Source organism: Crocodylus siamensis, chromosome 1 (genome assembly GCF_052110815.1).
Source record: "Crocodylus siamensis isolate JL-2025a chromosome 1, ASM5211081v1, whole genome shotgun sequence".
Taxonomy (NCBI): Eukaryota; Metazoa; Chordata; order Crocodylia; family Crocodylidae; genus Crocodylus; species Crocodylus siamensis.
Window position 1 is genome coordinate 102,909,077 of NC_143395.1, and position 23,581 is coordinate 102,932,657.

Sequence of the window (23,581 nt, forward strand, 5' to 3'; positions counted from 1 at the left end):
ATCGGGGAGGTCCCAGACATCTGTAAAAGGCCAAATCCAGTGCTCAGTTTAAGAAAGGGAAGAAGGAGAATCCAGGGAACTACAGACCAGACAGCCTCACCTCAGAACACAGAAAAAACATGGAGCAGGTCCTCAAAGAATCCATTTTTAAACATTTGGAGAAGAAATTGATAAGGAGCGGTTAGCATGGATTCACCAAGCACAAGTCATGATTGACCAACCTGAATGCCTTCTATGAGGAGATGACTGGCTCTGTGGATCCAGGGAAACTAGTAGATGTGGTGTACCTTGATTTTAGCAAGGTTTTTGATATGGTTTCCTACATTCTTGCAGGTAAGCTAAGGAAATACAGGCTGGATGAACAGACTTCAAGGTGGATAGAAAACTGGCTGCAGCATCGGGCTCAATAACCCAATGTCTAGTTGGCAGTTAGTATCAAGTGAATTGTCCCAGGGGCCAGTTTTGTTCTATATATTCATTAACAATCTGGAAGATGGGATAGATTACACCATAAGCAAGTTTGTGAATGACACCAGCTGGGGGTTATAGTAGATACGCTGGAGAATAGGGCTAGGATTCAGAGTAACAAAGACAAATTGGAGGATTGGACCAACAGGAATCTCATGAGGTTCAACAAGGACAAGTGCAAAGTCCTGCACTTAGGATGGAACAATCCCATACAGCTTTGGGACTAACTGGCTAAGCGGCAGCTCTGAAGAAAAGGCCCTGGGGGTTACGGTGGACAGTAAGCTAGATATGAGCCAAAAGTGTATCCTTGTTGCCAAGAGGGCCAATGGCATACTGGGCAGCATTAGTAGGAGCACTGCTAGCAGATTGAAGGAAGTAATTATTTCCTTCTATTCTGCACTGGTCTGGAGTACTGTGTCTAGTTTTGAGCTCTCCACTACAGAAAGGATGTGGAGAAGTTGGAGAGAGTCTCTAAAGCTTGAAGTGAGAGTAGAATAATCATAAAACTATCACCTTGTTAAAATTCTCAGAGGGTTGCTTTACAGTAGTACAGAAATATAACTTATGTTAACATTTGTATTAGTAAAGACTGAACAGTGAGCGTGTAGAATAGAAGCTCCTCATAAGGATGATTCTGTAGCTGATCAAAACACAGCTCAACTCCTCATTTGCAACATTCCCTTTTCCGGAGAAGAGTCTCTCTATGAAATTTACATACAAAAACACCATCAGCCCGCATCTGTCATCAATATTAGGCATCATACAATCCTTACGGTACAGTAAATGCATCTAGCAATGTCTCAAAAGCCATTACTTGGTAGTTTATGAAAAAAATGCAAAGAAGTTTGCGTTAAAATCTATGAAACAGTGTAAAAGAGCTGTAGCCCCAGTAAGGATGAAAGCCCACTGTTCTAGAGTTATGACAAGTTTTGTAAAAAATACAGTTAGTCTTTAAAAGCTCACCTATAACCAATCTGATTAATGTGATCAGTCTCTAAAAGCATTTTCCACAGAAGGCAGAGAAACAGAGGAGGAGAACCCTGCATGGAAAAGTGGGTGATTATGTCATTCTCATTGGTCATAGACTTCCACTTTCGGTATTCCTCTTCCACGTTCTTTTTCAAGTTAAAACGGCTTTCTTGGGGTACATTATTCTGTTTAAAGAATGCCTGAAATAAAATAAATTGCAATCAGCTAACAAGGCAGAAAAGAATGTTCCCTCTTCCCACATAAATCCCCAACTAAAATCTCTATTTGAAGAGAAATGTACAATTTTAGGCCATTCCACCTTAACAAAAGCACCTTTCATAAAATTCCAACCTCTCTTACTAAAGAGAGGCAAGTAGAAACAAAGCTGTCCTTCCATCATGATGGCTATATTCTCGACAAGAGTGAAAACGCTGTTTCCAATTTATTAGCAGCACTCAGCAACCTAGTATTTGATTCTAAATTATCTAGGGATGATTTTGACCCAGTGCTAATGATGCACTCATGTTGCCTTTTGAATTTGAACCTGAACTTACGAGAGTCAAGGCTGGGGAAAAAATACATCGATTACAAAGAGGACAACAATGATCGGGTGGAAAAGGTGCCTTTCTCCGCGATTCTAATTAGAACAAGACCTGGTTAGAAACAATTACCTGCAGCGGAGCTGGAAAACAGCTTAGTGTGTGTGAAGCCCAATTATGGGGAGTGAAACTCATGATAGTCTGCAATATGTCCTTGCACCAAGTTCCCTGAATTGAATCAGAACCTGTGAAAAAGTCTAAACAGATATACACAAAATATTAAGCCAACAAAAAGGGCTGGCAAAATTAGACTTCTCCCATATGACTGACACTTCTATTAATGCTTCTTTTATGACGTGAGTCAAGCCTTTGAGAACTCAACTGCTTTATTTTTCTTTCTATGCATCTTTTTTTAAATTCCTGTATGGCTCTGTAGAGCCAGAATATTTATGGAGAGGTGGGCTGAATTTAGCAGTCAAGACAAATTAAGAAATTTAGAACACTTCCATTCCAGATAAATGACTACAATGGTTGATGAAGGAGCTAGAAATAATTCAACTTGATTTTAAAATTTAGACTTAATTTGCTGACAGACATTATCTTGCCTGTAAACTGAACATACTTAATGCAAAAAATCATTGGAGAAACAATAAACCAAGAGTATAGCATGTTATTCATAAAGAATCATATTTTAGAACAGAATGGCTAGTGGAGCATTACCTCATGGAATACTTCAGCTTAACCAATACAAAAACCTAGTGTTAATTCAACATTAATACTGTAAAAAAAAGGAATAAAAAGCCTTAGAATATATGCCCCAAATCCTCTCTCATTCAAGTCTGTGCTCTCTTGATTTTTGTGATATTGAAATCGTACCAGTTCTCTAGGTAGTCTCTGGGCTAGATATGAATTTCAAATGTAAAAACAACAAGAAAGAAAAAGGCTTTTCATAGAAAAAGGTAGGAAGTGGGGTTGGAAGGGGCCTCAAAAGATTATTTAGTCTGATCAAGGCAGGATCACCCTTGGCTAAACCATACCAGGGAAGTGTCTGCTTAACATGCTCTTAAGCAAGATTCTACAGACCCCACTGGTGAGAGACCTTCAGCCACTTAGAAGTTGGACAGCTCTGAAATAAATTACAACATTTCTGAAAAGTTCACTGTTACCTGTTACATGTGTTGCTCTTGCTAGAGTCAAGATCAGAGCCCTGTTGAGTTCTTCTGACTCTGCTGAAAGAACTGTTTTAGGGTCACTAAGGAAACGTGTAAATTGTGGTTGGACTTCAGAGCTGCCCAAGGCAGTGATTAGTCTTAGAGCAGTGCTTTCAACACTTGAAATAAAAAAAGAAAGAAATAGAGACAGAGAGAGAAATGGTTATAGTTTCATTAGGGGAAGAAATACCAACACTATAACAGAAACAAAGTAGTAGTCTTGTTTTTTGTTATTTTTTTAACTTCATATAATATGCACATACTTATTTAGTAACACAGAATTGGAAGAGACTTCCTGAGCAACTGATTCAGTCCCCGGTATTCATGGGCAATCATTTATCCAAGGATTCCCCAAAATCATCATTTCTAACCTTTGCATGGAAGACACAATACCCAAAACAGCATATAGGTCACCATACATCAAAAGCAGGGTTGACGAGGACATAGATAATTATAAGGAAGTATTTGGTTAATATAAGCTCAGAATAGCCTAAGAAAAGGACTGTGCCCTCCATATAACAGAGAAAGGCAACAGCACCTGGTTTATGTCAATCTGATCTCGGGGAAATATTCCTTCCCGATCCAAAATTGGCTTTCAGTCTGATCCTAACCAGAAGACCAAAATCCTGTAACCAGGAACTTCTCGTTTTCCCAGTATCAATAGGAGCATCTATGCATGTAAGTCAACAGCCCCAGGCTTAGCTATGGCCACCATCTGAATGGCTTGGAGGAAGGAACTCCTACTCTTCTTGGAATCTGGTAGCATTAATGAAAAGAAAAAAAAAATTCTTCCTGGCTTCAACAGGTGACCAGAAAAAGTAATGAAAAGAACTGGAATTACCAGACATGTACCACACTACAAGAGTCACCTCTGTACCCTGACATGGGAATTCCAAATGTGCAACTCCACACATCATACGACTGTTGAACCATAAGTTGCTTATCCTATCTTACAAGGTCTTCCATAAACACGTTAAGTTTAGTGATTTAGGTTCTTTGCCCATTGTTTGGTTGGAAGACCATTCCAAAACTTCACTTCTCTGAAAGTTAGAAATATTTTTCTAATATCCCATAGCTAGTGTCCATAGCCAGTTTGAAGCCACTTGATTTTATGCTGGTGTTGTTTTTTAGTCTAATTATAACTTCCCCCTTTCCAATACTTCCCTCACAAATGTCTTTGTAAAAAGTAATCATACCCCCCGTCAAATCACAATTTTATGTTAAATTAACTCAAGATCCTTTCATTTTCTTTCATAAGAAAAGATCTCCAGTTCCATAACCCTCTCAGTGGCCTCCCTTGAATCTATTCCAGTTTAAATAACTTTTTTGAACACTGGTGACCAGAACTATTCTCAACAGGGACTTTTGCCAATGCCCTTATTGAAAACAAGTTTTTAATTATAGAAAAAAACTGCTCGTTTCTTTATAAGTAGTTATAGCAAAACTTGAAAAGAAAAGGGTTATAAGGGTGTCAACTTGGGGATTTAAAAAAAATGCTGAGTGCACACCCTCTGAAGAGGAAACCCTTTTAAGATCTGTCCAACACTACGGAAAAAAAAAAATCACACATTGCTTTAGAAAATCTTGGCCCAAAACTGGTCATTGTTCAGACATAACCAGGGCTCAGAAAACTGCAAAGCCAACTCTTCCTTTTTTTTTTTCCATTTGTGGTATGACAGACTGACTATACTATTCGAATGTAAAATATCTGGAAATGGGGGAATAAAATACTCCTTTTCAATTAGGCTGTATTAGCTTCCACTGAGCCAATTCGAAATGATTATCTCATTAGCTAGTCTGAAGCAGTGTACGGCCCTTCCTGGTACTGTCCAATGGCTTTAATTAGATGTGGTTTTTAACAGACAACAGTGACAGATCTTTGCTCAGATTTTATAATCCAGTTTCAAGAGAAAAAATAAAATTCGCACAACACGAAGGGGCAAAGTCTGGAAATAAAACACACATTATTGCTTTCACTTGTTCCCTACACTATTAACAGAAATGGGTCATCAACAAGCACCTACAATGATTTTGGGCTAAGGTCTGACTGTAGCTAGAAGGACTTTCTTGCTAGGAACAAAGTTGTGATCCTGAAAACGAGAAGTCCGATAGTGAAGTATGAACAGAGGCCTCCCCAAACCTGCTCTACAATAAAGTCTATATTCTGTACATATTCAACAGCTTCTCACCCTTCCTTGTGTTTGGCTTTATTAACAAAATAGATGTTAATAAATTTAACCCAATATTTGGGCTACTCCTAAAGTTCTTGCTGTAGGATGGTTAGTTCACACTAACTTCTTTACAGGATGAAGCATCATGTTTTGTCCATATGTAAGAATGTAAAAGTCTTACAGGACTTTATATATCGTTAATGAAAGAATGTTTGCAAAGTTCACTCACTCACCAGAGGTGAAGCTGGTTTTGACTGGTCTGTGGCACTGCAGCCAAGGAATGAAGTTGGCTCAGCAGCTGCACTCTGTAATGAGGCTGGATGTGATGCATACGGTAGCTGAACATCTCTAATAAAGTGTGCAAGATTCCCCAAGCATGAGACTTAAACACAGTTGGCAAAAGCTGGCCTGATAAGAGAAGACAATTTGGAAAGCATTCTCCTGTGAGATCACTTGGAAATATATGCACCCTTATTCAAGTTATATTTAGCTGCAATCCACATTTTTTTCCTGTGAGAACCAATCAGTCCTAACAAAAGGACACGTAAAAATACCATCTCTAAAGTGTAGATTATTTTTCTTCCAACATACGAGTAATATTTTCTTTTGACTAAATAAATACAGTGGTCAAAGTATTTGAATGAGTGAAACTAAGAATACTGTTACATGGCACTTGAGCTTGATCAAATATGTGTAATTAAAGCATCTGTGCACGAAAACCATACGCCTGTGTGCATAAATCAGATTACAGAGTTCCCTCACTTTATGCAGGTTCTGTATACGCAAATTTGCTCTTATGTGATGACCCTTTTCATACTAGAACTATTATTATATGTGAGGTAAATTCACTCTTATGTGATCGGTATGGTGGAAGCCTGCAGTCAGCTGCTTTGTGTCATGCATTGTGAGAGTGACACACATCAAAATACAGTCTCCTGTGTGGATCTGTGCTCTTCGCTTGTTGTCTGCAACATGTATTTCTGTAGTTGCCACCCTTATTATGATAAGTGCCCTGTGCTTGTGTGTACTGTTTGCTGTTGCTGAGTACCAAAATTGTATTGTAAAAGTAGTAGAAATGGGTCTGGGGGTCATTACAGTCAAGGAACATATCCGTATTTGTTACATTGTAAAGTGGGTTCCCTTTATGCAAATTTGAGTTATGCGCCGTTTTCCAGGAACGCATGTACAGCATAAAGCAAGAGAAACCTGTACTAGAGTCCTGGGATTACAAGTAACCCTCTCGAGGCACAAACCATTTTTTTCTGCATGCGGGTAGTTGGGATCTGATCTTTACTATAGCTTCTAAATGCCACTCTAAAAGGTAAAACAATTATTCATTAAGTGATAATGCTAAAAAGTTCTTACTGATAAAGCCTTTGATGCCCAAGGATTCTATTTCCATGTAAACCAATAAGCGACTGTAAGTTTCCACAAGTGCTGGTGCCAAGGCCAGACTAGATTTTGCATGTGCCAGTTTAATCACCCTGGTAGCTATGCTGTGAATAAGGCTGGGGAAAAAAAAGTTTTATTAGTTACAATCTTAAAATTGAAGAAGTTAGTTGAATAAGTCTGTCAAACTTCTACAGAGAACTTTATGAAGCAGACCAAACAGATAAGCTTTTCTTTTGATATTACTATAGACAGCCTAAGATTCACTGGTAAAACAAGCAAGCTGCTTGCATTTAACAGCCAGACCATACCTCATTTTTGCATGAACTGTAAGTGAATCTAAGAGATTCATTGGCAATGGAGTGATAGATCCTGATGCCATGCAATTAGTTCCTGGAAGAGGTATCCTCATGTTGCCATTTCCATAAATAGTTTCTACCAGAACTCCCATTGGCAAAGTGAAGCATTCTGAATTGGTTGAATATGCATTACATAATAATGCAATCTTGTAGTCACTCATCTGTAAACTTTTATTCCTTAGACTCTGTTGCAAAAATCTGCATATCCAAGACAAAGTAAACATTGAATGGAAAAGACAAAAAGTAAGCATATGAATATACTGAAGAGATAAGACTAAACTAATCCTAGTTTAACCTTACTGCAACATATCTAGGCTTTTTCATTAGCAGTCATTATGATATATAATAGGTGAGTAGCCTTTGTACTTTTGGCAATTCACAGGACAGTTTCAGAAGACTGGATTAGAGAAAAAATTGTTAAAATGATACGTCACACTAAAAATCACTAACCCCTCGTCTCTTTACAACTAACACTTAAAAAAAAATCTGAAGTGAAAAACCAAATCTAATGTGTTATTCTTTATTTACTGATAACAAAGATTAATTTCAAAAGGTAAAATTAAGGAAATGGAAACTGACTAGTCAATTTCACTTCTTAGTGCTCAATCAATATTATAAGAGCAATGCTTGGGTTGTAAAGAAAACAGATCATTTAAACTCAAATATGAAACATTTCTCCTTAAGATAAATCATAAAAGTGTATTGGATTTGTTTTTTTAAACCACCTGGGGGCAGCAGGGCAGACGGTATGAGGAGAGGCTACGGGACCTGAACCTGTTCAGCCTCCACAAGAGAAGGGGATCTGGTGGCTGCGTATAAACTGGCCAAGGGAGACCAGCAGGCAATGGGAGAGTCCCTGTTCCCCCGAACACTACTGGGAGTAACAAGGAATAATGGCCATAAGCTGACGGAGAGCAGATTCAGGCTAGATATCAGGAGGCGCTACTTCAGTCAGGATGGCTAGGGAAGTGGTGCTCGCTCCTACCCTGGGGTCTTCAAAAGGAGGCTAGATAGACACCTTGCTGGGGTCATTTGACCCCAGCATCCTTTCCTGCCCATGGCAGGGGGTCGGAGTTGATGATTTGCTCAGGTCCCTTCCGACCCCACCAACTATGAAACCTTAAGTCTTTTACTACCCGACACTGGTCCTTTAATATGCAATCAAAGAATTACTGTACTGACTCCATTAGCTTGTTAGTAACTGAAAAAAATAGTATTGTATCGTATCACAACAATTTACAATTATCTACTTGTGTTCTCTTTTTTGGGGGTTGCCCATGTAAGCCAATATAATAAGCAGCAATACTGGATTAAAAAATCCACAAGCAGAACAAAAGCACCCAACTTACTCATGGTGCAGTTTAAGAGAATGAGGAATTGGAATCTGCAATTTGGAGTTGTCACTATGAGCCTTTCGGTTCAGATGTATCCAGATACAGGTCATTGCAAAGGCATGAGTTGACTGGGGTTTGTTAATATCCGGTACAGGAATACACTAAGGAAAGAAAACAGTTACTGCTGTAATGTGTATCTTTTCATTAAAGAACTAACATTTGCTGATAGTTGCTTGCAAATCTAAGAGGAAAAAAAACCCAGCTGTGCATCTCTGCACATCTTGCTCTGAAGTCCGTGAAGCTCAGGACAACTTGGTGATTATTTACCATTCATGGAACCTAAATATCTAAACTGCAGATAAATATCTATATTTACAAGAACATTAAATACATATTGTAGTAAAACAAATGCTTTCATATTCAACCTCTGATTTATACAAGGCATTAGTTAAGGATAGCTCACTTTATACCAAGCCCCAATAATGAAAGGGTTAATCCAAAGGGGAAAAAAAAGAAAAGAAAAGAAAAAGAAAATATAATTGGATATTGGTTCACTATAGTGCTAATATAAACTTCCATTAATAGCTCTGAGGGAAAAAATGCCTTTGCATCTACCTAAAGGTTAAACGTTCAGAAAGAAATAAAATATACAAACTGATCAACTGACTTAAACTAAATTTAAAAATCAACAGAGTAGAATTTTGGCTGCTTTTATACTCAGATGCACCCAGAAAACCCAAGGACAAAGAGAAACATACAGTAAGTTTTCAGGTGAGTCCTGACTCCCTCCAAAAAGCCAGTCTATAAGCCTGTAGTGAGCAAAGTCTTTTCAAGGAGGATGCAGGGTGCAGGGCATGTGATGTGTGCACATGTTTGAGTATTTCTCTCACATCTGGCAATGGAAGTCAAGCATCCAAATATTTAAGAACTGTACAAATGCATGAGTCCCCCTACCTCTGATAATGGGCATTTCAGGGTGAGAAGGCTGTGCAGAAAAGCAGTGCCGCTCAGAACATAGAAATTATTTTTTGTGGTACATCCTGGTTTAGGAACCACTTTTCCAGTGAAATGTTTTCTGTTTTCAATGTCTTAATAATATATCATGCTTAGGAAAAAGTTTTGGGAGCTCCAGGAAAAAAATATAATGATTTAAAAACAAACAAATGAGAAAACGACCCTCACTCACCCTCCAGAACTCCACAAAGACATGGAATAAATTATTCAATTTGCCTTACCAAAAAAAAGAAAGGACTGCAACACAGAAGTGGAAGCCACATTAAGATATTCTATGCTGCAATCAAGGGAGGTATTATTCATAATATATGTGTGTGCAACTTGGGCTATGAAGGTAGGCAAATTACATATTTAAACTGTTGCACAATTGTTGCACAATTACACAAAAATAGATAAGGTGTCTCCTCTCCCCTTTCATGCTAGCGTCCTGAATCATGGTTTGGTTTGTCATAATATCACCACTGGGCTTAAGGGTAGCAACATACCAATTAAGATGAAAAGATGCCACATTTCATTTTAAGTTTTCATTACAAATTCAGAGGGCAGGTATAGACATTCAAAAAGCCTGAGGTAAAATTTATCTAGGTTATGTGGTTTTCTGTAAGCAGCATAGTTTAGATCAGTAGCAAACAGAACACATATTTGCCCTTTTGGCAGTGGGGGTAAATCTCAGACCAGGTTCTGCCATTTTTAAATCAGTCTGTGTGTGCCGACTTCTGTTCTGTTATGGGTACAGACCAGTTTCCAATCACTTATATCCATAGCTCGCCAAAAGGACTACGGTGGATCAGCTTATCTTATTTTCATGCTTGGAAAGTTGTCTTCGCTATTCAGAGACAAGAACTCTTTCTTAAATGGAGGCAAAGGCTGCATTCTCCAGAATATATACTTGAAGCATGCTGTCACAGGGCTCAGACACAGAGCACCTGTATAAATGTGGAACTTATTCTACTTCAATGAACCAATTTAAATTATACCAGGATAGTGTACTATCTCAGGAAAGCTGTAGGTGGTTATTAGAACTCCTTACCAGAGGATGGTGATGGAACTGATAATGGCATGTTTGCTTAAGCAAATATCATGTGCCCTGGAATAAGCTGAGAACAGATGAAACACAGACTGACAAAATTGGTCACTAGGTAAATCTAACACAATTTTAAAGCTTCAGTAATTTAAACTATTTTTCTGCAATTACGCCTTCTATTATTTAGCTTGATGCTACTTTAAGAGCTAGATATAATTACATTACATTAAATAGCATTCAATTATTATTCAAATTTTTCATGTTGTATTGAAGACTCACATCTTTTTCAGGGTAAAGGAGATCAAAAAGCTTCATAACTGGGAGGAAATCAGCCAATGCATTTTTCTGAATGCTGCCAGAGATGAATTGCAGTAGCACCCACATCAGATGGTCTCTTCCTTTAATAAGACCACGTCCTGCCAACTGCATAAAGAGCGAGAGAGAAAGAGAGAGAGAGAGAAAGATAAATATTATATGCGAAGGAAAAACTACAGAACAACAAGTATTATGATTTATTTGTATATGAAACAATACATTTAAATAGTTCAACTATCCACAATTTACTGGGGGAACATGAACAGAACACTTTGCTTGGAGAAATACTGAGCTTGCATTTCCAGAGCCTTTTGAGAACTTGAACATACAGGTCTTAACTGAAAGGACTGTGGCTGCTACTGACAGCTACATACATTTTTATTCCTCTCAAGCTTTATGGGTTAAAAATTAGTTGATTTTTGTAATTATTTTATATTACGTTTGACTACATGACATCCTACTAAATTAAAGTATAACCAAGCATTTAAGATGAAAAAAATTACTATCTTTACATTCCGGTTGCATGCAACTAAGAACTATGTAATATAATACCATGAAGAGAAAGACTGAACCTGAAACAAAATTATTTTTATCTGCTGTAACCTAAAAAAAGAAGGAAAAGAACCGAAAGCCAACTACTAGAAACAGGGATGTGTATTTTAAGTAGGGACCTCCCAAATCTGTGACAGAAGTGGGGGGTGCAGTGGATCATTTAATTTTGCAGGTTCCCCCACATTCCAAACCCCACTGATTGGTGGAGGGGCCATGCTGCTCGCCACTCCCCACTGATCGGTGGAGAGGCAAAAACCGTGGCTTTAAATATGGCACCATTTTTGCTGGGCAAAAGCTGGAGTATATTTGCGCACAATTCACAGGGAACAGAACAATGAGTAAGTAGACTTGGTTCTCTAGCTGCTGCTACTCAGTTACCTATCACAAGGAAAAACTTCTTATTCTTCATTCTGCCTTTCAAAACAAGGTGTGGATCTTATTTCAGAGGATGCTGTATACAAGAAAATGCAGCATGCTATTTAATCTCTACTAGAGTATTGTGATAAGTCTCGTTCTTCACAGACGATTCTTTTTATAATGCCTTACCAAACAAGTGTGCCACAGACAACACTGTACCTTCTGATGGAGTGACAGGACCATATGAGGAAAGCTTGCAAACTGAAAGAGCACAAAGAAAATAAGCTGGCTGGAGAGGTGCTGCCACAACAGCTGGCTGGTTCCTCCATCATCAAACTTCTCCTCTGTCTCTGAACGCTCCATTGCATACACCACGAGATCCACCAACTGGTCCTCCAGAACAGGGCAGCGCTGTTTGTGCTGTAAGGCAGAGATCAGATACAGTATTCCAAAAGCCTTGCAGTCAACTTCAGACATACAGTAACAATTTCAGTACAGTATATAGACAGGAGGCTGGGAAGCATGAAATGAAGTCTGAACTTAAGAAGTTAAAGGATAAGCCAGTGTATTAAAGCTGCACTATGTTACAGGTCACAAATGATGATTTTTACATTCTACCACATTATAAATATTTACTTGTTCCCTTCCCCCAAATATATATCAATTCAGTATAGAATATTACGTCTCTGGCATGTATTCACAGCGCTAACAGGGACTCGCAAAGCTCAGGTGTTGTAAATATGGGTCTTTGTCAATAAACAGAAAACACTACCTGCTAGAAACAAAGGGCATATTTCAAAACCCATACAAATATTCAGAAAGACTACTTTAGACGTGATGTGTGCCCACACTAATGATGAAGCACGGACTGCAATGCAACAGTATTAGAGATGTCCAAAAAGTAATCTGGCAAGTTCTGTGTAGTACATGCTGAATCATTCATATACCATGATAATGAGCACATTGCATAGACTGCAGAAGACCCCCATGATGTGCTAGACAAATACATAAATCTCTTCTTAAAATATACCTCCACCATGGTGTCTTTTAACAATGACCAAGTATAGAATATAATATATATGCGTTTATATTCATACTTATTAGTAGCAGCCCTACATCAAGTTTGGGGCTTTAATTTTTTTTAGCAATAACTCCAACTAAATTTTGTGCATTATTTGTACAGTATCTTCCTTGGTGCAGGGACCTGGTATACTCTGCTTTTGTACAGCTACATTATATACTAAATCCTAAGTGTTACTTGAAAAGGGCTTAAAAAAAAAAAACACACAAAACCCAAAAATATCAAAACTGAAATCTGACATGCTGCAGACAGTGTTAGCACTGTGGAAATCTCCAAGATTGATTTGTGCCGTGTGCAAAATCCTGTTCATAAACAGTTACATTTCATTTTTTAAATATCTGGTGCCTGTAACATAATACAGCCTTAAGAAAAAAGTATTACTTTAATAATAAGAAAGAAAAGGAACTGAGCTGCTTAAACACTAATCATGAAAATGTGACGTCCCTTTCTAGAGGCAAAAAAGGCTTTTAAAAAAATTTTTTTTTTTTTTAAGAACGGTTTATAAATTTTACCCAAATACTCATAGCACATGTCAGGACTCCCTTAAAAGAGTTCTTTGACTTGCTAGCCAGTCAACCTAAAAAACTTTTTAATAAAAAAGAAGGGAAAGAAAATTGCTGAAAGGAGATGCTTGTTCTAACCTTAGCCGATGATAGTCTTTTGCCATGAAAAAGGGATTCTTTCTTCAAATTAAGAATAAAATGCAAGAATGGGAAAACTTGACAAAATATAATGAACAGCATCCCCTCTTTTACATGCTCTTTTCCAGCTCAGAACTGCAGAAAGCTACAAGTCTAGCTGCACTTTCTTGAAGCATGCTTACACACAAACTTCTAACTAAAACGGGAAGCGTCAATTACTGTTTCACCTTCTCTTTCAGATACACAATGCCATGGTCACGGATCAACCACATTACAGGTTTACAAAGAGCAATATTAACACCACCAATTGAGAATACTTTTTTTTCCCCAAACGCAACTAATTATAAAGCAGAGCAGGGTGCAACAGACAACACTACTGACTATTTCATAAACTGGCATGCAAAACTACTGTGTACAGGGCTTGAAATTCACTAGTTTCATATGCAGTAGGTTAACATCCAACAGCCTAACAATGTTAGGCTACATTAATTTAGAATAAAATTATTTATGGAATACAACAAGAAAATATTACTGCAGAAAAGAAAGCCAGAATTTCCAGTAGAAATTTGCCACTTATAAGTTTTTATGTTCTTTAAAATAAAATTGACCCAATAGTAGTTAAATCCCCATGTAAATATAATTATCAAACAAGTTTCAGTAAATATATATTTTCCTATTTTAAGACTATTAAGGCTGGGACTAACTTAAGACTCAGGAAACTTAAAGATAAGACCGCTAATTTTATCCTCTATTAATATTGTTTTAAGAATAATTTTCAAGGATAATACAATAATGTTTGTTAAATACAGCTCATCAGCCTTAGCAGTCTTCCGGTATTTAAATGCTCAGTATATACAGGCTTGAAGTGGAGGGGGAAAATAGAACCTTGTCCTTCAATACCCAAATGAGCAAAACTGGGCCGTAAAAATTCACAAGGGACATGTTTTATTAAGGGCACACATACCATATAGGCTACTCCATTGCATAAATGTATGAGGTGTGAAATGCAAATTACAATATAGGCAAAATAGTGTCATGGTCTAGTGCCTCAAAAATGCCACAAATAAGAATTAATAATTTGTCTATATTTTTTCTTTAAAAAGTTATTTTACTTATATGTAGATAAAAGAACATCTCAAACCATTAAAATTTTACCTCTAAAATGTATTCTTTTAAAGGTATTATAATGGAAAGTTTTAAAATTTGGTTAAATGCATTGATTTCCATTCTGATATTTTGAGTTTTATGTGAAAAAAAGATTTTAAATGCTCAAAGAATAGGGTTTACACTTGAAATTCAATTAAGCCATGAACATATAGGAAGAAAATTATTGTGGGCTAGCTACCACAACCATTTAATGTTGACTTTGTTTTTTTGTTTTTGTTTTTTAACCGAAAACAAAAAAAATGTGAACCACTAAAAAAAATAATGCCTTTGTCAATGGGTCAAATAGGGAAAATAGGTAATCTTTGATAATAGACTCATAATCTTAAACATTTAAATACTGATAAAGTAGCTAAGCGATACTTTATTTAGATATGATAAAACTATTATAATTTTCTCTCCTTTTTCAAAAGTGTTTGTCCAAAGGCTGACAATTAGCTTGTTAAAGTGACAACCTGTATTGAGAGTGGTTCTGTTTCTACAAAGTTTAATTGCATTTTGGCATTTTCTTCAAGAGCAACAGCCCCATGCACAAGACATTTCTGACATACAACCTTTCAAACAGAAATAAGATTTCAAAGAAAATCATTTAACACTAAAACACCAGAAGATCCATACTCTTTGCCAATTCATGCTGTGAATTACTAGGAAACCCATATTTCTGGGCTCAGACAGACAATAAGAAGAGGGGGAAAAAAAGTAAACTGTTGAATACCACATTAAATCATTCCTTTAACTTGATGCCTTCAGTCCAATTCCACAATGGTGCAAAGGGGAAAAAACCATACAGCCTTGCTCAAACAAACTGGTAGGTGGATCTGACAAGAATGAAACTGTATAAATCCACTATGGAAAGTAGTGTAAAAGAACATTTTCAGCCTTAACCTTTATACCACTGCTGCTAACTTGAAAGGTGAACAGCAAAGACTTCATGAGTAGTAAAGTGTTTAAGGTCCCAATTCATTAACATAGACAACAATGTTATTCAACATTATTAAAACAATGTAACTCAATTCCTCTTCCCTTAGCCTACACAAACCACAGTTTAACATGAGCTTGGTTATACCAGCACTCTTTTAAGGGCCTGGGATGCCATCAAGGAAATTGCAGAACACCAAATTCTGAACTCAGTTTGTAAGTTAAAAAGGAAATGCTTTAAATAAAGCTAAAATATAATTTAATCTGTAACAAGGAAAGTAAAGAAATAGGACAAGATTTGCAAGAATTGACTTTTTATTGTTGGTGGTCAGCTTGAGACAGGATATACAGGGTCAGATTTTCAGACGATAACTATTCAGCATTTTCTTAAATGAGCCCCCTAGAGAGGGACCTCAACTTGGGTTTCTAAAAATTAAATAATTCAAAATAACTAGTAATTTTTCAACAACAGGTTATGATATACATTCTGTAAAACTGTGTAAAATTAAACTGATATTGGGACGATGTAATCCTGATTATTAGTAATGTGCCAACAGAGATGACAAACAAGAAACTGGACCAAATTATATTTCCTACAAGACTATCAGGCTTTAACAGGAATAGAAAAGACATGGTAGTTTCCCATACCAAATTCTGCAATACTAGAATACCGAAAACTCTTACATTGAGAGAGACCAATTAATAGTTACAAAGTGCTTTTTCATTAAAGGTCACATGCAAGAAGTATCCATAACAGATTTCTTCCCCCGAAAAATAAATCTGACAACTTTAGATGCAAGGTGTGTAAAACTGTATAAGGAGTTTGTATAACAACTTTGCCTTGATGGATTCCCTCTGCAACAGCTGAATGGAAAACAGTAGAATTTGTCCTTTAAAAGCAACTCAGAACATTTTCAAACTAAATATATTTCTAATATAAATCTACACATAGTTAAAATCAAAGCTAAAAACAACTGTTTTGCTGTTCACCTTTAAGAATAGTTGAAAGCCACAGCATGTTTCTTTTTCAGCCGTACCATATGTAGCTTGAACACTTACAAACTGTAGAAGCTAAGTTTCACACGAACACTCCAATCCTGCAACTCGATCCACATGGATTTATGACAGAGCCTCTGCCCAGCTTTGCTTAAGTAGAAAAGACAGATCTGATCACCACCCTGGATTTTAATTTGTTTTTTAAATTTGCTTGGTAAAAGCAAAGTGCTACATTTTATAACACAGTTGGCACTATTAACATTTTCTTTATGTTTTTAATGATTTATACTACGTACACTTTGTTTCTATTACTATTTCTGTTAGACCCTGACTCCATGCGGTGCCCAATGACTAGGGAGATGACGATCCAATTGCCCATAGATCCAGCTGCTCAGGGAGCAACCACCAGCCCAAAGTGCTCACAACAGCTTTATTCAAAATGGAGACAGCTTTGGGCCAGCTCCAACAAAATTGTTCGGAGAGCTGACATGAACATCAGATCTTTCCACATTTATACACCTTGGCTCATGCTCATTAACATTTATTCCACCTTTGTCCCTTCTTTGTTCCACCCATATTTCCTCCTATTCAATGTCATGTCTTTTTGCTATGTGCACACGCTGAAGGCAGTGAATCTGGCTTCTCCCGGTCAATTCTGATTTCTTACTGATTTCAGCACCCTCTCCAAGGTCTTGCTTCTGCTTTATCTGCTAACGATAGCCACTGGTCTATATCCTGTTCTCTTTACACAATGAGCTATATATCTTTACAACACTACGACAGTGTTATGAAAATGCTTTCCTAAGCATTTTGTAATGTTACTTTTAATATAACATTTTGCCTTGTGGTCAGCAGCTTCTCTGAGACACAGAGTAAAGCCTTTATTCAGCTGCAAATCCAGTGCTCCTCAAGATCCAAATACAATCACCCTAACACTTTCTATTGACAATGACATGACTTTTAATTTATATAGGCTAGCTCTGCTCTAATAAAAATAATGTAATGCCAAAGTAGCTGAGGATTTTGCTAGATGTAGCAACACAAGTCTATAACTTCTAAGAGCATTACTTTTTTGTCACAGGTACTGGCTATATCAAAGGGATTGCAGTAAGTTACCTTATACCTGAAGGTGAGCAAACTTGTATATGCTGCTTAAAATTGTGAAAACAGACCTTTTCAAGTAAAATGCTTAGTATTTGCTTATTTATTCCATTACACAACACTGTTTCATGCTTAAAATTTTCTTTGCAAGTACTTAATTGTCTGAAAGTCCACGTGCTGCTATAATTATGGTAGTGTTATTAAGTTCCATGTTCTGTCAGCATTTCCTTTATAAGCTATGTTCTTCAGGGGTTTGTTCCTTGGCTGTAAAAATTCACAGTAGGTTGAAACTTTGTGTAGAAATTGCCAGGTTAGGGACTAAAAAAACCTAACATATAACGGAAAAACATTTAAACTGAATTTTTGGCCTGACAGTACAGACCACTACCAATAAGCCAAGTACAGTAAGTTCAGTGCCCTAAATCGTGAGTTATTTACCAACTAAAAACTGTACAAAGCAATAATAAGATCCATTGAATAAACCTAAAATTTAGACGGGAGGGGGAGTTATTCTATGAATACAAACACTACATAAACAGCTGGTTTTTAAGTTTTAACAGTTCAGCTGCTTAGAAGGGCCTTTTGTTTGTAAGAAATACAGGACAGTTACAAGATGTGATACAATATCATTTTCAAAAAAAAACTTGTTAAAATGAAGGAATCTCTTTTGAAGAACATTGTCAAATCCAGAAATATGTTATGTTTTATAACTTACATTGTGAAATATACACAAGGTTTCAGAATCAAGCAAATTTTACTGGCAAGCTACAAATCCCTGAAAGAGGTTTTATAAATGGAAACACTGACACAACCTTCACTATAGTATTGCAAACAGCAACGCTATTTTACATATTGTTTACAGATACTGCTTTTGTTTTATATATAAATATAAATAAACAGATGCTGAGTTGGTTATTTTACTAAGAAGTTTCAAAATTTAAGAGAGGATGTAAAAACCTGTATTTAAAATTGCAAGTAAAAGTCCAGGCAGTTTATTTGGACAGGAAATAAGTCTTTTAAAAATCTGGCTACTTTTTAAACTACTTTTCTAAAATTCTGTACTATATTGTCTTTGTTCACCCTGCTTGGAGGACATTGACAAGTTACATGTAGGAAGGGAATCTGTCAAAGAGGCTGCCCAATAAAGTGACCTCCCTCAGTCAGGTTTCACTGCAGCAATTTTTGCCTCTACAGTTTACAGGAATTGAAAATCACAGGAAAGGGTTGTGTTTTAGTCACATAAGGAAAGAAAGGACTCAACCAATAATCTTTCCTTATCTGAAAATTCCAGCAAGTAAAAAACTTCTGGGAGTGAGTAGGGTAAGTAATAGTGGTCCATTACAACCAAAATTTAGGAACAAAGGACAACTGGCTGTCAAATTCATATTCTCTCTCTCATACCCCAATAGATTTTAATGAAAATTTGCCCTTTGTCTTAGCTTCTAAAGGCCCTGCCAATTTCAAGCCCTGACCATACATGTATTCTCTAACTGGAATCAGTGGCTACAAAGCAGCCAGCGTATCGTTAGTCACAATACAACAGTAAGGTTGTGAACATACCTGAGCAATGTTCAAGGTCTAGAGCATTGGAGGATGGGCAGGACAAGACAGGACAGAACAAAAATAAAGGAAGAAAAAAAGAAAAGACAAAACAGTGACTATGAGGCCAGCCTCAAGGAACCCCGTGTCAGACCAAGCCCTCCCACTTTAAGATACAGATATCTATATATAAGAGAGAGAGAGAGAGAGAAAAAGAGAGAGAGAGAGAAAGAGAGAAAGAGAAATAGCCCCCCAAATAGCTATTGCCTGCTGTAGCGCCAAAGGAAAAGATAGCAACCTTTTGAAATCTAATGATGAGAACAACAACAACATAGAAATAAGTACACATTCTTTAAAATTGTCTATGATAGTCTGTCAAAGGTATACTTGAGGCTGGCCTTATAGGAAAAAAAAGCAATGCAAAAAAAAAAAAAAAGAAAAAAAAAATCAATATTTTAAATCTCTACTTTTCAGTTTAAACATCCTTAAATCAATATACAAATGAGAGTAACAACGAAGTCCAAATCACCTAATATGATATTATTAAAAAAAATTCACTGTCTGGACCTAAACTGTTTTGCTCTGTTAGCTATAGCAAAGAAAAGAGAAAAGAATAGTGCAGATTCTATGCAGAATTTTTTGTGTATCACAGCATAGTACAGTACCTGCTTATTGAGACCTAGCATATTGCAGACCATATCCCTGGAATACGGTTGTTCCAGCACATATCTCAACAAAGCAGTCTGTGGTTCAAACAGATCCTTAAAAAAAAGCAAACATATGCAAACATATATTGCCTCAAGATCACAATTAATTCCACCATTTAACAAAGACAGAACACTCTTATTCCTCTATCATTCATCTTTACAGATACACACCACTGGGTTGTTATTCTTTTTGTCATCAGCTAATGGAAAGAGAGGAGGAAATCAATGTATTGGTAAATGCCACCCTGGACCTTTTTTCGCTTGATTTCACATACCCCAATTGTGTAGACCTTCTCTGACCAGAAAAAAAAAAAAAAAAAATGGGGATGCTCTTTTGAAAGCTCCTTTAACATGGAGTCAGAAGGACTGCTGGGAAGGGTGATGGAAGGGAGGGAGAAAGAGAAAAAAGAAAACAAACCCATTTAGGAGATGCTGGAAACGATGATACTACTGCATTCCTGGGGACTAAATTTCCAGCACAGTAGTGCAGTGCACAAAACATACACTTTTTCTTTTCTCAGTCTTCATCCCTTCACTAGGGATGTAAACAGATATCTTAACTGACCTGGGATTAACTGCTCTGGGATTGGACCTGAATTAAAAACTGGTGTGGCACAGTCTGGTACGTCACCCTTCCAAGCTGCCTTGATGCTCCTTTGCCTATAGCTGGCCAATGAGAGCACACAGCATGATAAATTTGTCCCTGGAATGAATCGCGATAACCCTGACGACTTATCACAGTATATCCTGGGAAAAAAGTATTAGTGCATTTTATATGGCATACTTCAGAGGGACATGTATATATCCATTATCCCACTTCATCTGTATGATCCTAGGACAAATGTGATGTCCGTTCATACCCTAATTCTCTATTCTCTCTGAAATTGCGTGTCCAAGACCACTGGGGCAATGTACCAGCAGTAAGAGCATATACCACTTTAGGTTCATCTGTGTATGGTTTGCCAGATGTTCATTACTAATGTTGCATGTTAGCAGATTGGTAAGATCACTAACATTGAAGTTCTCCTGACTGAAAGAACACATGTTCATATCTTAAATGTTATAATAATTTCTCTAACAAACAAAGAGTACTTCAAAGATTAAACAGACAAAAAGGCTTTCATATCTAAGATGCCTAAACATGTGCATACCTTATCGTATGGTAAGAGACCTTTCAAAGGGAAACGAAGGGTTGTAGGATCCAACTTCCATGAGTTGCACATAGCACCAGAGTTATTAACAACAGGGAGAAGGCTACAGCGTCCTGCACATACAATGAAAGATTATAAATCCTAAAATAATGATCCTTAATCTTTAACAGCCATAAGCCTGCCTCAGTTGGTAAAAGAGTAACAGAAAACTTCCTAACCATTATTTGATGTAAATAAATATAGCCCAAAGGAAAAGTGTTAACCTTGCTTGCCCCCAAAACTGGCAAGCCTAAAGCTCCCTATCAGGTCTTTTGCTTTAGAAATCTCAACTAATTACCACATGTATTAGATTATGGTACACTGGTTAGTTTGTATACCACCAGAATTAACAGCATACTTGCAAAAATTAAATGAAAAATTAGTGTTTTGTCACTGGAGAAATCTTACTATTTCACATTATAAGACTAGAGCTCAAAAACTTTTTTGCCCAAATGAAGTTACTCTGTTCAGGATGAAATTCTAGCTAGATGGATCCCATAATGGATTTTTGCTTGTAACTGTAATAAGCCTCTTCTTTGAATGATTCTAATTCTTTTATTACTATAGTTTGACCTTAACCTGTGGGTGGAATTAAGTGGTTTACAATTTGAATACATTTAACCTTAAATTAAACTTTTTTTTGAGGAAACTAAACATATCTCTTTTTGCTGTTTCCACCCTAATAGAGGTAATTGATACTCTATCTACTTTGGTTTCCTCCCGGCAACCACAGCTATATTACTATACAGTATAGTACATTCCTTCCCTTACTCATTACAACTATGTGGGACAATGCAAGCACTTTTGATTTTCAAGAGTCATATTGATTAGACATTTATTAGTAGTGACTAGCTGCACTTGTTGTGTTAGCGATCATATTGCAGTTCACATGACATCCATGTTAAAAAAAGTGTTCTGTTGGTGGAATCAGGGAATATATGAAGTCAGTAATGTACCTGGTCATTTATTCAATTTGAAAAACCCTGAAAACCTTCCTGATCCCTAAATGTCACACGGAAAAAAAAAGTCTTCACCATACCTGGAGAATATACTTAAGGATGCTGACAAGTTCTCAAAAAAAGCAAGAAATAAAAAGGTTGAGAAAACTCTGGGCATAACGGCTGAAATGAATGCATTTCAGTGAGATAAAAGATATAAAGGAGTAATCAGAGTTCACTCAAAGCTTTGGTGTAGGCATATTTCTCTCTCAAAAATGTAGAGAGAATAAAGATCTCTTTCTCTTTAGAAAATAGTAAAAGCTTAAAAGAGACACCCGTAGCCAAACTTTCTGCAGATTTCTTGACAAAAAAAAAGACAATGAAAGAGCAGCTGTCTTTCATGGATAGGGAGACTATAAGTTTACTGAAATAAGGGTTTGTCTGCACTGCAGACTGCAGCACAGACATACCCTAAAGACTTTGTGCTGGGCAAGTGAACAGCTGTAGCTGCATTAATATAAACCTACATCATAGGCACTGAGTTAGATGTTCCCAAAGTCTGATGCATAAGAGTATCTACACCAAAGCAAAAATCCTTAAACACAGATGAGACCTCAATTCCTCAATACTACAATGATATAGATCACTGGGTTCTGCAAGTTAAGACTACAGAAAGGACAGTGCTGTTTTGCAAACATAGGACAGATGCGAAGAAGCCCTTTCCCACCTTCATTCTACTTAACTTTCTGTCTCTATTTTTTTTTTTATCTTAATTTGGTTCACCAATATGGATTTTCAAGTATCTTCATTTAAATTTATCAGGGGAAACAATATGGACAAATGGAAGGATAAGTCATAAATGATAAATGCTTCACATCTTGCACAGATGAGCATATGAGCCCTAAGAGAAAACCAAAACCAAAACCAAAACCAAAAAAGGGTAGGGTACTATCAAAATATTAAATGAATTGTAAATTAATTTATAATTTATTAATTGTAAATTAATTTATTCATCTCACACATGCCTTCATATCTTACCGCAAATGGAATTTATTCTTGCTGTGGGTCTGAAGGTGTCCACAAAGTCTGATACTAAATTACCTAGCAACTGAAAAAGATTAACATGAAGTATTTAATTTTAAATAATTTAATATCAATTGAGTAAGTTACTTAAAAAAAAAAAAAAAGACATGATCCATTTTGGTTGAAATCACCGAGTGCTTTTCAAATAACTAGCCTCCATTCTTGCAGTATACAGCACTTATTGCTAAAGGTTTTTAAATAATTTAAGCCTTTCATATCAAGGTTACAATACTGCATTTGTAATAGAATATAACTTTTTTCAGCTGGGTAATTCTGCAAAGGTAAGGCATTCAGCTTAAAAGGAAAAGTAGGACTGAAAAGAAGCTCTGGAGGTCATCTAGTCCAACCAGGGTTTCCCTGCCTAAGGCAGAAACATCCCCATCCAAACCATCCCATACAAATCCTTGGTTGGGCATAAACATTCATTTTATCAGTAAGAATTTCTTATTGGCTGAAAATTAGGCTGGGAGCTAGAGTTAGAGAGTAGGGCTGTGCGAAATGGCAGTATTTCGATTCAGCTG

The 23,581-nt window shown here is 36.7% G+C and overlaps 1 protein-coding gene across 2 annotated transcripts in view; it reads right to left on the reverse strand.

The window, feature by feature from the left end:
- The window catches only part of MED23 (mediator complex subunit 23), a 57,823-nt gene that overhangs the window by 16,844 nt on the left and 17,398 nt on the right, over positions 1 to 23,581 (reverse strand). The window contains exons 8-20 of one of the 2 annotated variants that reach the window (XM_090039174.1): positions 23,016 to 23,085; positions 21,001 to 21,113; positions 19,808 to 19,903; positions 19,164 to 19,181; positions 11,922 to 12,122; positions 10,758 to 10,901; positions 8,456 to 8,601; positions 7,059 to 7,304; positions 6,724 to 6,866; positions 5,592 to 5,766; positions 3,143 to 3,306; positions 2,109 to 2,233; positions 1,432 to 1,637 (exon numbers count right to left, since the gene is read on the reverse strand). In XM_090039174.1, coding sequence (XP_089895300.1) covers positions 1,432 to 1,637; positions 2,109 to 2,233; positions 3,143 to 3,306; positions 5,592 to 5,766; positions 6,724 to 6,866; positions 7,059 to 7,304; positions 8,456 to 8,601; positions 10,758 to 10,901; positions 11,922 to 12,122; positions 19,164 to 19,181; positions 19,808 to 19,903; positions 21,001 to 21,113; positions 23,016 to 23,085 — 1,847 coding nt within the window. The remainder of the gene's footprint in view (positions 1 to 1,431; positions 1,638 to 2,108; positions 2,234 to 3,142; positions 3,307 to 5,591; positions 5,767 to 6,723; positions 6,867 to 7,058; positions 7,305 to 8,455; positions 8,602 to 10,757; positions 10,902 to 11,921; positions 12,123 to 19,163; positions 19,182 to 19,807; positions 19,904 to 21,000; positions 21,114 to 23,015; positions 23,086 to 23,581) is intronic. The other variant, XM_090039182.1, reaches the window with a different exon arrangement.